Source organism: Natrix helvetica, assembly GCF_964273705.1.
Source record: "Natrix helvetica genome assembly, chromosome: 6".
Lineage (NCBI taxonomy): Eukaryota > Metazoa > Chordata > Lepidosauria > Squamata > Natricidae > Natrix > Natrix helvetica.
In genome coordinates this window covers 78544988-78558153 of record NC_138553.1, presented here as the reverse complement: position 1 = coordinate 78558153, position 13166 = coordinate 78544988, and the positions used below count along the sequence as shown (strand labels likewise).

Here is a 13166-nt window from a genome sequence, read left to right as displayed (position 1 = left end):
CATACATTTCACAAATATACATTTCTCATATATATTATTAGTGTTAATAATAATAATAATTAGTGTTAATAATAATAATTAGTGTTAATAGCATTATCCTTTAACGTTTATAATTCCATTCCTCCCCTAAAGATATAATAATATATTCAAGATTGCTTTCCTGCCACCCCCTCCATCCATCTTATATTACAACCCTACTTCTTCCCTCTCTCTTTCTCCTACCCTCCCTTCTTCTCTTTCTTCATTTCTCCTCTCCTCTCTCTTTTCTTCTTCCCCTTCTTCTCCCCTGCTCCCCCCTCTTCCTTCCCTTCCTACCCTCTCTTCCACTCTTGCTACCTCTCGCATCCTTTCCTCTCCTTTACCCTTTCTTCTTTCCCTCTCTTCTCCTCTCCTCTTCCCTCTCCTTCTCTCTCCTTTCCCTCCTTCCGTTGCTGCGTCGTCATATCTTATTCGGCAGGGCGTTTGAGCAAACCCGAGATAACCAGGCAAAGTTTGATCAGTGGTCCCCTAAAAAAAAAAAAAGCTTATTTGGGAAAGTGCTCCGTCTCTCTGAGAACTCCCCCTCCTCCTCCTTCCTGAGAACGGAGGGCGCTCCTAAAATATTGCCCTGCCCAAAAAATAGAAAGAAAGAAAAATGCCAAGGGTGTCTCTTCCTTTCTCCCGCCCCCCTTCCACCCGCCCCCCCCCCCATCCAGCCGTCCTGCATAAAGCCAGGGTCGAAGGACCAGGGAGCCCAGCATCAGCGAGTGGTCAGCAAAGGAGAAGGATCAAAATCGCCTTTGGGCTCCTGCAACTTCCAAACGCAAGCCAGCATGCGCCCCGTCCCGGCTTCAGCGCTTCTCCGCGCCCTGAAGCTCCTGCTGCCGCTGGTTGCTTGCGGCTGGGGACCCTCGGTCGCCTCCCCAATCTGGAGCAACGCCGACGAGCTGGTGCACCTCTACACCTTCAACGCCAGGAGAAGCGTCCACCTGCAGATCCACCCCGACGGACGCGTGGACGGCAGCCAGTCCCAGACCGTGCACAGTAAGTCCCCGGAGGAGCTGCAAGGCTGGCTGGTGAGGGAGGATGGTGGGATGGATTGGGGGGGGCATGTCCAGGATCCCCCCCCCCGAGGCTCCAGTGTGCTAGGAATTCAATAACGGAGTTGGAAAGGGGCTTGGAGGTCTTCTAGTCCACCCTCCTGCTCAAATGACAATGAGAACAATCAATATAGCTTATGTAGTAAGTCCTCAGACCTGCGTGGCTGGCTGATGCGGGAGGGATGGAGCAAGGGAGGGGAGAGTGTGTCCAGGTTCACCCACCCCCACCCCCGGAGGCTCCAGAGTGCTAGGAATTCAATAACAGAGTTGGAAGGGGCCTTGGAGGTCTTCTAGTCCACTCCTCCTGCTCAGGCAGTAATCAAGTGACAGTGAGAACAATCAATCCATGGAACAGAAATTCGTAAGTTGTAGGAGCTTCATCACTGGAAGATTTCAAGAAGAGACCGGACTGCCCTCTGTCAGAAATGGTGTAGGGTCTCCTGCTTGGGTGGGTGGTGGGGTTGGACTAGATGACCTACAAGGTCTCTTCCAACTCTGTTATTCTATGTTCTTTATCCCAATTGAGACAAATAGCTGATCAGTCTCTTCTTAAAAACTTCCAGGGGATGGAGTACCCACAATTTCTGGAGGCAAGATGAATTGTTCTAGCAGATAATAATAATAATAATAATAATAATAATAATAATAATAATAATAATAATAATAATAATAATAATAATAATAATAATAATAATAATAATAATAATTATTATTATTATTATTATTATTATTATTATTATTATTATTATTATTATTATTATTATTATTTTGGGGAAAAACATCATCCTAAGAAACCTCTAATTTAGATTGTATTTATTTCCATTGTAGATGAGATTGATTGAAGACGCTTTCATTGAAAGTATAGCTAGGACCCTCCATAGCTCCTCTCTTGCCAAAGAGACCTTGGCCTTTTCTCCTTGGACTTCCAAAGTGGGACCTTCTTGGTTCTGGAGGTCTAGGGGAGACTCCCCTCTCTTCATGGAGATTTACCTTGTTCCCCCTGGCTTTCCCAGGAATATGGGTTCCCTCGCCATTCTCTTGTTTTGGGTCTTCCTGTGTTGTGCTACAGTTTGTCTAACTTTGCAACTTTATTATTTTATCTGGACACTTGTCCAAGCACCTGCCCACCTAGAGGTTCAAAAGTACGCACAGACGAGTAGATAAACAGGTACCCCTTCGGTGGGAAGGGATCTTTATCTGGATCAAATTGTGTATCAGATTGTAAAAAACAAAAAACAAATGACATACACAATAATATTTCTTCCGCAATCCAACGTAAACAGAAAGTGCTGCATCTCTTTCTTACAAGTAGGAACATTGTTTGCCCTTTTGACTGAGGGTGGCCCAGTAGTGAAAATGCTCGCCTCTAACTCGGAACGTTGAGAGTTCAATCCTAGATAGGGGCAGATATTTCTCTCCTAGGTGGTAAAAAAAAAAATCTGTTGTGAACTCCAGGGTGGCGTCAGGAAGGGCATCCGCCCAGTAAATGCTCAACTCCATCCAATCCCTCCAATTCTTCCCAGAATTTAGGGATTACAGGGTCATTAAAAAGAGAGTTTTCCCTTTTGATCTGTAACCAAATGTTTTGCCACCATTGGCCAGAATTTGGGAAGACCGGGAAGGCATCAGATCAGAGATGGTATTCAGCCAGTTCTGACCAGTTCCGGAGAACTGGTAGTGGAAATTTTGAGTACTTTGGAGAACCGGCAAATGCCACCTCTGACGGGCCCCACCCCCATCTATTTGCTGCCTCCCGAGTCCCAGCTGATCGGGGTCCTAGTTGATCGGCTGGGTTTTCTTCTGTTGCTCTGCAGAAGAGAACGGAGCCGGAAAGCAGGTTAGTGGGGTAGGGTGGAAATGGAGATTTTACGGTATCCTTCCTGCCGGATTGGGGAGGGAATGGGGATTTTGCAGTATCCTTCCGCTGCCCCGCCTTCCAAGCCAAGCCATGCCCACAAAGCGGTAGTAAAAAAAAATTGAATCCCACCACTGCATCAGCTAATAGTATTCTGATATTTGAAGTTGCTATTTCTGGTTTAAGAGATGTTGAAGAGATCTCCTAATATTTAACCCGTTTCACTTCCAGGTGCTTTGACAATCAAAACTGAAGAGGCCGGATATGTAGTGATCATTGGCGCAAAAAGCGGACTCAGCCTATGTATGGACAATAACGGAAATCTCTTTGGATCGGTGAGTCCTAATTTTCCTTTCAGCTTATTTGACTCCTTTCCTAGTGCAGCAAAGGCATTAAGTCCTCATTTTACGACCTCAACAGAGCCCAAAGTTTCTGTTGCTAAGTGAGTTGTAACTTGGAGCGGTCACTAGAAAAGGTCATTAGGACCTTTTGTGCCACAGTTGTTAAGTGAGTCGCTGCAGTTGTTAAGTTACGAGCACCATTGTTAAGTGGAATGTGGCTTCCCCATTGCTTGTCAGTTGGTCACAAAAGAGAATCGTGTGATATACACACACACCCGGGATGCTGCAACCGTCATAAATACGAGTCGGTTGCCAAAGACCTGAATTTGGATCACATGACTATGGGGATAGCAGAACGGTCATAAGTGTAAAAAATGGTCAAATAAGTCACTTTTTTTCAGTGCCATGGTCTCTAAATGAACCGCTGTAAATTGAGGGGATTATCTGTAGAAAGAACAAATCATCCTCATCTCTTAACGACCCCATAATCCCTTGCGGGGTGGAGTCGGGGCAGCTGAATGGAGCCAGCAGAGCATTTACTGGCCAGATGCCCTTCCTGTTGCCAGAGTGGAGTTTTGCTCAGCAGACATATTCTCATTCTGCCCAGAGAGAAAGAGAAATATCTGCCTCTACCTAGGATCGAACAAACAGCCTCCTGATTGGGAGGTGAGAGCTCCACCTCTAGGCCGCCGCAACCCTCTGTAGAAAGAAGAAATGTCTGGAGAATATTTGCTATCTAAAGGAGCCGTGGATGTTTTTTTAAACCGTAAGGGACGGCTTGACCTTTCACCTCCCTCTTTTTTTTGGATTAAAGTTTTTTTATTTTTCCATTTTTGATAACATATAATCACATGTATACTACTACATAACCAACATCATATTGTATTATTAAGTGTTTATATCAATTCATCTTACCAACAACTCCCAAAAACCAATTATTGGCTCTTCTGCTCTCCATACACCATATTTGTACCTTATCCATCACTTTCTTCTACCTCTCTCCTTCCCCTGCCTACCTCCTTTCTTCCCTTTGTCGTACTTCTCTTCTCCACTTCCCTTTCCTCTCTCCTTCTCCCCTTTCCACTCCTTCTTTCCCTCCTCCTCTTCCCTTCCTTGCCCTCTCTCCTAGCCCTCTCTTCTTCCTTTACCTCTCTCCTCCCTTCCACACTCTTCATCTCATTTACTTGGTGTATTTCAGCTTCTGAGCGAGCTCCCTTTTATGTTGATGGTATTTATAATTCCTTTTCAATACACATATTTAATTTTTCTCCTCTTTTTCACCTCCCTCTTGACATTTTGTGTTTCTTTCCTTTAGAGTTCCTTCGGCAACGAGGACTGCGTTTTTAAACACACCATGCTGGAAAACGGCTACGATGTTTACCAATCTCCCAAGTACCGTTATCTGGTCAGTTTAGGGAGGGCAAAGCAGCCGTTGTTCCCTGGTATGAATCCGCCAGATTTCTCTCAGTTTCTAACCAGAAGGAATGAAATCCCCTTCAGCCTGTTTGACGCGCCAAGGCCTCAGCCGGAAGACACCCGGGACGATGATGCCGAGCTCTGTGGAGGCATCTTGGCAGGAAAGATACCGGAAGAAAGCCCAGACGAGGTGGGCCTTCACCCCTGCTTGACCAGCTCAAATTCTGAAGAACGGGACCCAAACGGCGCCACGCTGAGCCGAAGATTTCGTGGCCCCCGAATGGATTCCTGAACCCGAGACGAGAACCGGAATTCTCTCCGGAACCGTCAAAGAAAACTAAATTTCATTTTTTTCCCAGATGAATTGTTCAGAATAAGAGGGTCATGGCTGTGTACAGGCAGTTCTCAGTTTACAACGGTTCATTTAGTGACCGTTCCGAGTTACAACGGTACTTTTTTTAAAAAAAAACAGGACATTTTTCACAACTACGACCGTTGGAGCATTCTCAGGCTCACCTGATCAAAATTCAGGTCCTTGGCCACTGACTCGTCTTTATGATGGTTGCAGTGTCCCCGGGTCATGTGATCCCTTCTGACAAGCAAAGTCAAGGGGGAAACCAGATTCCCTTAACAACGGTCTCACTAATTTAACAATTGCAGTGATTTGCTTAACAACTCTGGCATGAAAGGGCTTAAAAATGGGGCAAAGCTCGCTTAGCCAATGTTTCACTTAGCAACATAAATTTGGGGCTCAATTGTAGTCGTATCTCAAGGACTATCTTTATGCATCTTCCTGGCTCTAGCCCTGGTCCTTACCAACTTGAATGACAAATCTAGAACGTGGCTTATGAGGTGGATTTTATATCTTTTGCTCTATCGACATTTCAGTGCTTAAGCTTCCCCGTTGTAATGCTGTACAGTATATAGAGTTTTTATTGTGGCACAGTCCACCCACAGCTGACTGGCAGAGATGGTGAAGTTGCCAACATCCTATCAGTTGAATCTTTGACTTGAGTTGACTCAAAATCAAAGGAGAATGCCCAGAATGTCCATCAACAACAGCGGCAGGAAAGGGCTGAAAATGGGGCAAAACTCATTTAACAAATGTTTCACTTAGCAACCTAAATTTTGGGCTCAACTGTTAAGTCATAACTACAATTTTAGCCCTGGTCCTTAGCAACCTGAATGACAAACCTAGACTGTGTGTAATGAGGGGAATTTTATATATTGTGCTCTACCCACATTTTAATGTTTAAGCTTCACAACTGGTAGGCTGTACAGTAGATAGAGTTCTCGTCATGCCACAGTCAACTCACAGCTGACTGGCAGAAATGGTGAAGCTGCCAACATCTTATCGGTGGAACCTTTGACTTCACTTGACTCAAAGTCAAAGGAGAATGCCCAGAACCTTTAAAAAAGCAAAATCTTTGGCTCAGCAGTGGCTGGAGGGAAAAAAAAGGGTGAACACCCTCTATTGCAGGGATGGGCAATTAATTTCCTCAAGGAGTCGCATGAGAAAGTGAGACTGTTATGGAGGACCAAGCCAAAACAGCATCTGGCATGACTTAATATCTCCCAATCTCCCAAAATGAGTAGAAGTTGTCCGATTCAGCGAGTTGATCTTATTAGATCTCATCAGGACTCCCTCATGTCTAACCTTAGCTGGATTCAGGATGCTGTTAGCCAAAGATAGGCTTTGTGCAGGAAATGCCAAATCTTGGTATCTTTGCATGGGTTATCTCCAACCAGATGGAGGGGAACAGGCACATAAGGCTCCCTTCTCGGAGAACGGTGTTAAGATGTTCCATAAAGCAGCTTTGCGGGCTGTTAAAAGCATTAGTAGACAGCCATCCTTCCAGGCAACTATTATTTCTTGTTGTTAGTTGCAAAGTTGTGTCCGAACCATCACAACTCCATGGACAACGTTCCTCCAGGCCTTCCTGTCCTCTACCGTCCTCTGGAGTCCATTTAAGCTCACGCCTACTGCTTTGGTGACTTCATCCATCCACCTCATTCTCTGTCGTCCCCTTCTTCTTTTGCCCTCAATTTTTCCCAGCATTAGGCTCTTCCTGAGATATTGGAACACTTCATGTCTCCCCTAGTCCTTCTTTCCATTAGACTAGACATACCCAGTTCCTGCAACTGTTCTTCATATGTTTTAGTCTCCAATCCCCTAATCATCTTTGTTGCTCTTCTCTGCACTCTTTCTAGAGTCTCCACATCTTTTCTTCATCGTGGTGACCAGAACTGAATGCCGTATTCCAAGTGTGGCCTTACCAAGGCATGATAAAGTGGTATTAACCCTTCATGTGATCTTTCATTGTTCTCCATGACGAAGATGTACAATAACACATTTCTTTCATAAGCAGCTCTCTTGGTCCAGAGGTGCTTTTTTCCCCAGATTCAACTGGACTTCCTGGTTTTTCTTGGAAGACATTTCACTTCTCATCCAAGAAGCTTCTTCAGCTCTCAAGTGGCTGGGAGGAGATCTACAACTGGTAGCTCTTCTGGTAGTACTGCAAAACACAGTCCTTTGGCCAAAGAGCTTCTTGGATGAGAAGTGAATCATCTTCAAAAGAAAAGAAACAAGAAAGTCCAGTTGCCTCTTGAAAAAAAAAGCACCTTTGGGACAACCATGACCTGGATGACTAAGAATCCCTAGAGATAAGCAGCCATCTTCCAAAACATCGCATGACAGGACCTTGCAATGTCCCCAAATGAGTAGAACTTGTTCAATTCAGCTTAGGATGATCTTATTGGATCCCAGCAACCTGTTGGCCACAGGTAGGCTTTGTGCAGGAAGTGCCCAATTTTGGCATGGGCTATCTCCAACCAGATGGAGGGGAACAGGCACATAAGGCTCCCTTCCTGGAGAAGGGAGTTGAGATGCTCCATAAAACAACTTTGTGGGCTGTTAAAAGCATTAGTGGGAAGCCATCCCTCCAGGCTGGGGTCAGACACGTCAAACAAAGCCAATGGAGGAAGCCCGATTTACCGAACAACTCTACAGTGACTTGCTAGGCCAAAAAAAGATGGTAAAATCACTTAACAACTGCTTCCCTTAGCGATGGAAGTTCTAATTCCAATCTCAGCTAGTGAGTCCTAAAGGGAACCTCTTCCCAGGATGGGACAGAGTGATGGGTGTACTTCATCCGAGGATATCTTGACTTATGACAAAGGCTAAACTGTGCTTAGTGGAATCGTGTAAACGATAGCACCATTTCAGGCAGCAAATGAAATATTAATTGCTCAAATCTCATGGGCCAGGCAAATATTATTTTAAAAAACAACAACTTTGAGGGGGAGAAAATGATGGGACACGGAACACTGTAATGGTTTTATTGAAGGTCCCAATTTGGATGTATGTACCCTAAAAAAATGGGGGTGCTTTTATGGGAGTTGTTCACCAGAACATCCTGGAAACGTATCAAACAATGAGAATGCGATATATGTATGTTTCTATTTATTTATTTATTTGGATTATTTACCTATTGGATATGTATTTATGAGTATTTATGACGTTTGTTATTCTGCCCCCCTCCAATTCTGTCTCTCGATCAAGACAAAATAAATGTTTCATCTTTTTCAAAAGGAAAAGTGTCTTTATTCAATATTCTTGGCTTAAGTCAGTGCAGTGGCAAGCAAGATCGTTCTCCTGTCTTGAGGAATGAATCTCTGCTATGTCACAAATTCCCTAAATCCACCCAAGATCTTTTCCACCCTTGTGAAGGGGGCATCGCTGTGCACCTCAACATTCAGCACAATGGGACTTTTTCAGACTTGTCACACTATGCACCCAGCCCTTGAACCAGAACCAAAACCAAAACGAGAAGTTTCATCTGGTTCATAGGACATCTTCTTAACTGGAAAGAGGAAATGTCCACGTAGCCAGAGAGTGAAGTCCAGGAGCAATGATTCTAAAAAACATTATCTTCTTCTAAATACGAACGCTTTGTCTGATGTCCCAGTGGGATGATGAAGTTTTATCACGAAGAACTGTGTGAATAGAAATAAGGAGGAAGACAGGGGTCTCCCCTGTGCTGTCGAACCAAAGGGGCCTTCACGTGTTGGCTTCATGGCTGCAAACTCAACAGTGCAGTTGGTCTTCTTCTCCTAGGGAAGGAAGGAAGGAAGCCAACTAACCAACCAAGTCACCTGTTCCATCAAAGAGAAGGATTAGGGGTGACATCATAGTTGTCTTCCAATATTTGCTGTCACAGAGAAGAGGGGACTGACTTATCCTGTAGGGCACCAGAGGGCGGGCAAGAATTAATGGGTTGTTATTCCAAAGGAGAATAAGGAGAAATGTTCTGACAGTGAGAACAATTAATCAGTGGAGTGGCCCTGCCTATTGGCCTTGTGGGTGCCCCGTCACTGGAAGTTTTTTAAAAAATAGACTGGATAACCAATTACCTGGGTTGGAATAAGGCTCCTACCTTGAGGATGGGGCTGGATTAGAAGATCTCTGAGTTCCCTTCCAGCCCTATGAATCCATTTCTTTTTAGCTGTAACAAATACTAGTCCTGATAGGATATGGGTGCACAAAACCTTGGGAGGCTTGTCTCCATTATGGCCCATAGAAGAGACATCTACTCTTGCTTCGTATTGTCCTTAAAAGCCGCTCAAGATAGGTTCAGGTTGACTTAACACCAATGTTAAAGGCCAATCGCTTTTAAAGGGTAAATTCAAATAGAATTCTCTTTGTTTGGGATCTGATTGGTAATGGGAAGAAAACAATGATTACAATTACCTTTATTGTGGGTAGTATCGATGGGGAAATTTTTTAAATTTTTTGTTCTGCTCATGCCTACATGTGCTCTCCATTTAATTAATGATCTCCCATCCAATTCTGACTACCATTGTTCATCTCTTATTAGTGTAGCTAGAAGTTTGATGTACCGCATTTTACAAACTATAAGACGCACCGGCGTATAAGACGCATCAAGATTTCGAAGAGGTAAGTAAGAAAAAATGGTTTTTGTCCTCCCCGGCCCCCAGGACCACTCTGCAGGCTTCAGCAGGACTGGGGGAAGGCAAAAATGCCCCTGATTTTTGAAAAACGGGCAGAAAATGGGCCATTTCCCACAAAAATGGGGGCATTTCTGCCTTCCCCCAGTCCTGCCGAAGCCTGCAGAGTTCTGATGGGGGTGGGGGAAAGCAAAAACGCCTTCATTTTTGTGAAAAGTGGCCCGTTTTTCATAAAAATGGGATATGGTGGTGGGGATTCAGGAGGCCAAAAATGACTGTATTCGGTATATAAGATGCACCAAAAATTTAATGCTCTTTGGTGGTGGTGGTGGGGAGGTGTGTCTTATACTCCAAAAAATACTGTATTTTTTTAAAAAAACAGACAGTGGTGGTTCAGGTTTATTTCAACAATCTTCAAAGTAACTCTATTAGAAAACAAGCAAGAAAATAAAATCTAAGGGCTCAGTAAATATAAACATGGGACCAGTGGTGACATTCAATTTTTTTTACTATAGGTTCCGTGGGCGTGGCTTGGTGGGCGTGGCAGGGGAAGGATACTGCAAAATCCCCATTCCCTCCCCACTCTGGGGCCAGGCAGAGGTGGTGTCTGCCGCTTCTCCGAACTACTCAAAATTTCCACTACCCGTTCTCCAGAACCTGTCAGAACCGGCTGGATTTCATCCCGGCATGGCACGTATTTTATATATGGTAAAGGGAAAGATGTAGCATTTGACAATTGAATGAATGAAACCATAAACTTTTACGACATAGCCTTGAGATTCCTCCTAAACAGTTCAAATACAAAAAAAAACCCTACTGGGCTGAAAATTATATATCTTAAATCCACATCAGAAACAATCCAAGATCTCCAAATTAGAGTCAACAGCACGTGCAAAGCAAGGATATTTGGAGGTACAGTATATATCTTCTACCTAGGGCAGGGGTGGCGAACAAGTTCGACAAAAAGAGCCAAAATTTTAAACTGTGAGAGTCAGAGAGCCACACCACGCAGTGACCTGCCAAAACAGACAAACACTCACACAAAAGCATATAATTTTAACAATAATATATTAAACACATAATATAACATGCTCAGTCAGGTGTTTTTTGTTATAAATTTTTATAAACCCATTAGAGCTGCTGTATAACTTTTAAATCCATAAATAAGTGGAATCTCTGTCCACCTAACAACCTACAAGATTACTTGATGACCACAACCAGGAATGCCACACTTGCAGTCATTAAACAAAGCAGTCACATATCTCGCTTAATGACTGCTTTGCTCAGTGATGAGATTGTGATTGTAAATCGAGTACAACCTATACATGGGTAAAGCCTGGTCCTAATATTATCTTCCTTTAACCTAATATATGTATTATAATATATATATATGAGTTTGGATTATCTTTGATATCTATTACAATTACAGGCTGTGAGAAAAACACTCGTAGAATTTTGGGAAATATACTAACCATGGAAATTCAATTAAATGTTTTCTCCTATTTAAAACTCTGCTGCTCCTGAACCCAGAGCTTCAATATGCAACCATTATTATTAATTTGAGCAATCATTAGAACCTCACCGGAATCCTGCAGCAACTGTGCTAGACTTTTTATTTATCAGCCGACCTCCTCCTTGTGTATGTCTCGGTATATGTCTCTGTTATATGTTTGTTTTATCCACATATTTATTTCATATGTTTCATTGTACGCTGCCCCGAGTCCTTCGGGAGAGGGTGCGGCTAAGAAATAAATATTTATTATTATTATTATTATTTGAAGCATATTTTTAGCAGTAAACTAAATAATGGTAAGAGGCAAAGAGCCTCATTTATTTTGGCCGCGAGCCGCATGCGGCTCGCGAGCCGCGTGTTCGCCACCCCTGACCTAGGGAAAGCTAGATTTTGAATGTCAAAGTTTGAGGCTCCTTCTGGCACATCTCAGGACCCTTCCTCCAAGGTCGGTGATACCACATCCCAACCATAATAGCCGTAAACTAATACTACACCATGCATCCAGCCCCTGAACCAGAACCAAAACCAAAATGAGAAGATCCCTTTTGTTCATAGGACATCTTCTTAACTGGAAAGAGGAAATGTCCACGTAGCCAGAGCGTGAAGTCCAGGCGCAATGATTCTGAAAAACATTACCTTCTTCTAAGTACGAACATTTTGTCTGATGTCCCAGTGAGATCATTGCAGCATGCAAGTTTTATCATGAAGAACTCTCTTAACAGAAATAAGGACAAAGACAGGGGTCTCCCCGGTGCTGTTGAACCAAAGGGGCCTTCATGTGTTGGCTTTATGGCTGTGAACTCAACAGTGCAGTTGGTCTTCTTCTCCCAGGGAAGGAAGGAAGCAAATCAACCAACCAAGCCGTCTGTCCTATCAAAGAGAAGGATTAGGGGTGATATGATAGTTGTCTTCCAATATTTGAAGTGCTGTCACAGAGAGGAGGGGATTGACTTATCCAATAGGGCACCAGAGGGCGGGCAAGAATTAAGGAGAGATCCATCGTAGAATAAGGAGAATTTTTTTGATAGTGAGAACAGTTAATCAGTGGAATGCCCCTGACTATTGAGTTTGTGGGTGCTCCATTACTGGAGCTTTTAAAAAATAGACTGGGCAACCAACTACGTGGGATGGAATAAGACTCCTGCCTTGAGCAGGGAACTGGACCAGAGGACCTCCGAGTCTCCTTCCAGCCCTATTTGTTTGTGTTTTGCTTGTCATTTTAGTTGCGGCAAATATCTGCCATTCAGTCCTGACAAGGTATGCATCCACTCAACAAGGAAGGTATGTCTCCTTATGGCTTGTAGAAGAAACAGCTGACCTCGTTTGGCATGAATGTCTGTAAAAGATTCTCAGTCATCCAGGTCTCAGTGGTCCCAAAGGTGCTTTTTCAGGAGGCAGGCAAGACAAGGAAGTCCAGTTGCCTCCTGAAATAGCACCTTTGGGACAACCGCCATGAATAATGGGCTAGATCTCATGACAGAATTATCACGGAACAAATCTAATGCCCTCAAGCATCAGAACGCATCAATGATTCACATTAGAACAAATAGTTTTACTGGCCAAACACAAGAAGTTCACAATCATTTTAATTCTCAGTAGCAGAGCATTGGTGGAAGAACCATCATTGGGTCCTTCATGACCTGATGGTTTTGGAACTGGGTGTCTCTTCCTTCCTCCCGCCTCCCCCTTCCACCCGTCCACCCATTCGTCTCCCAGCTGTCCTGCATAAAGCCAGGGCTGAAGGACCAAGGCACCCAGCATCGGTGAGTGGTCAGCAAAGGAGAAGAACCAGGATCAACTTTTGGCTCCTGCATCTTCCAAGCCAAGCGAGGATCATGCGCCCACTCCTGACTCCATTGTTTCTTTGCGCCCTCAGGCTTCTGCTGCCTCTGGCCGCCTGCAGCTGGGGCCCCGCCGTTGCCTGCCCCAACTCGAGAGGAGTCTCCGTGTACTGGAACGACAGAGATTCACCGGTGCACATCTTCACATCCGGC

General features: G+C 44.1%; 1 protein-coding gene across 1 annotated transcript; it reads left to right on the top strand.

The window, feature by feature from the left end:
* Nucleotides 1–812: 812 nt before the first annotated feature.
* On the top strand, nucleotides 813–4983 carry LOC309394232 (fibroblast growth factor 23-like; the record flags this gene model as incomplete). Its single annotated transcript, XM_081957123.1, has 3 exons — nucleotides 813–1023; nucleotides 3166–3269; nucleotides 4591–4983. The coding sequence occupies 3 exons, from the start codon at nucleotides 813–815 to the stop codon at nucleotides 4981–4983; spliced, it is 708 nt and encodes a 235-aa protein (XP_081813249.1).
* Between the last annotated feature and the right edge of the window lie 8183 nt (nucleotides 4984–13166).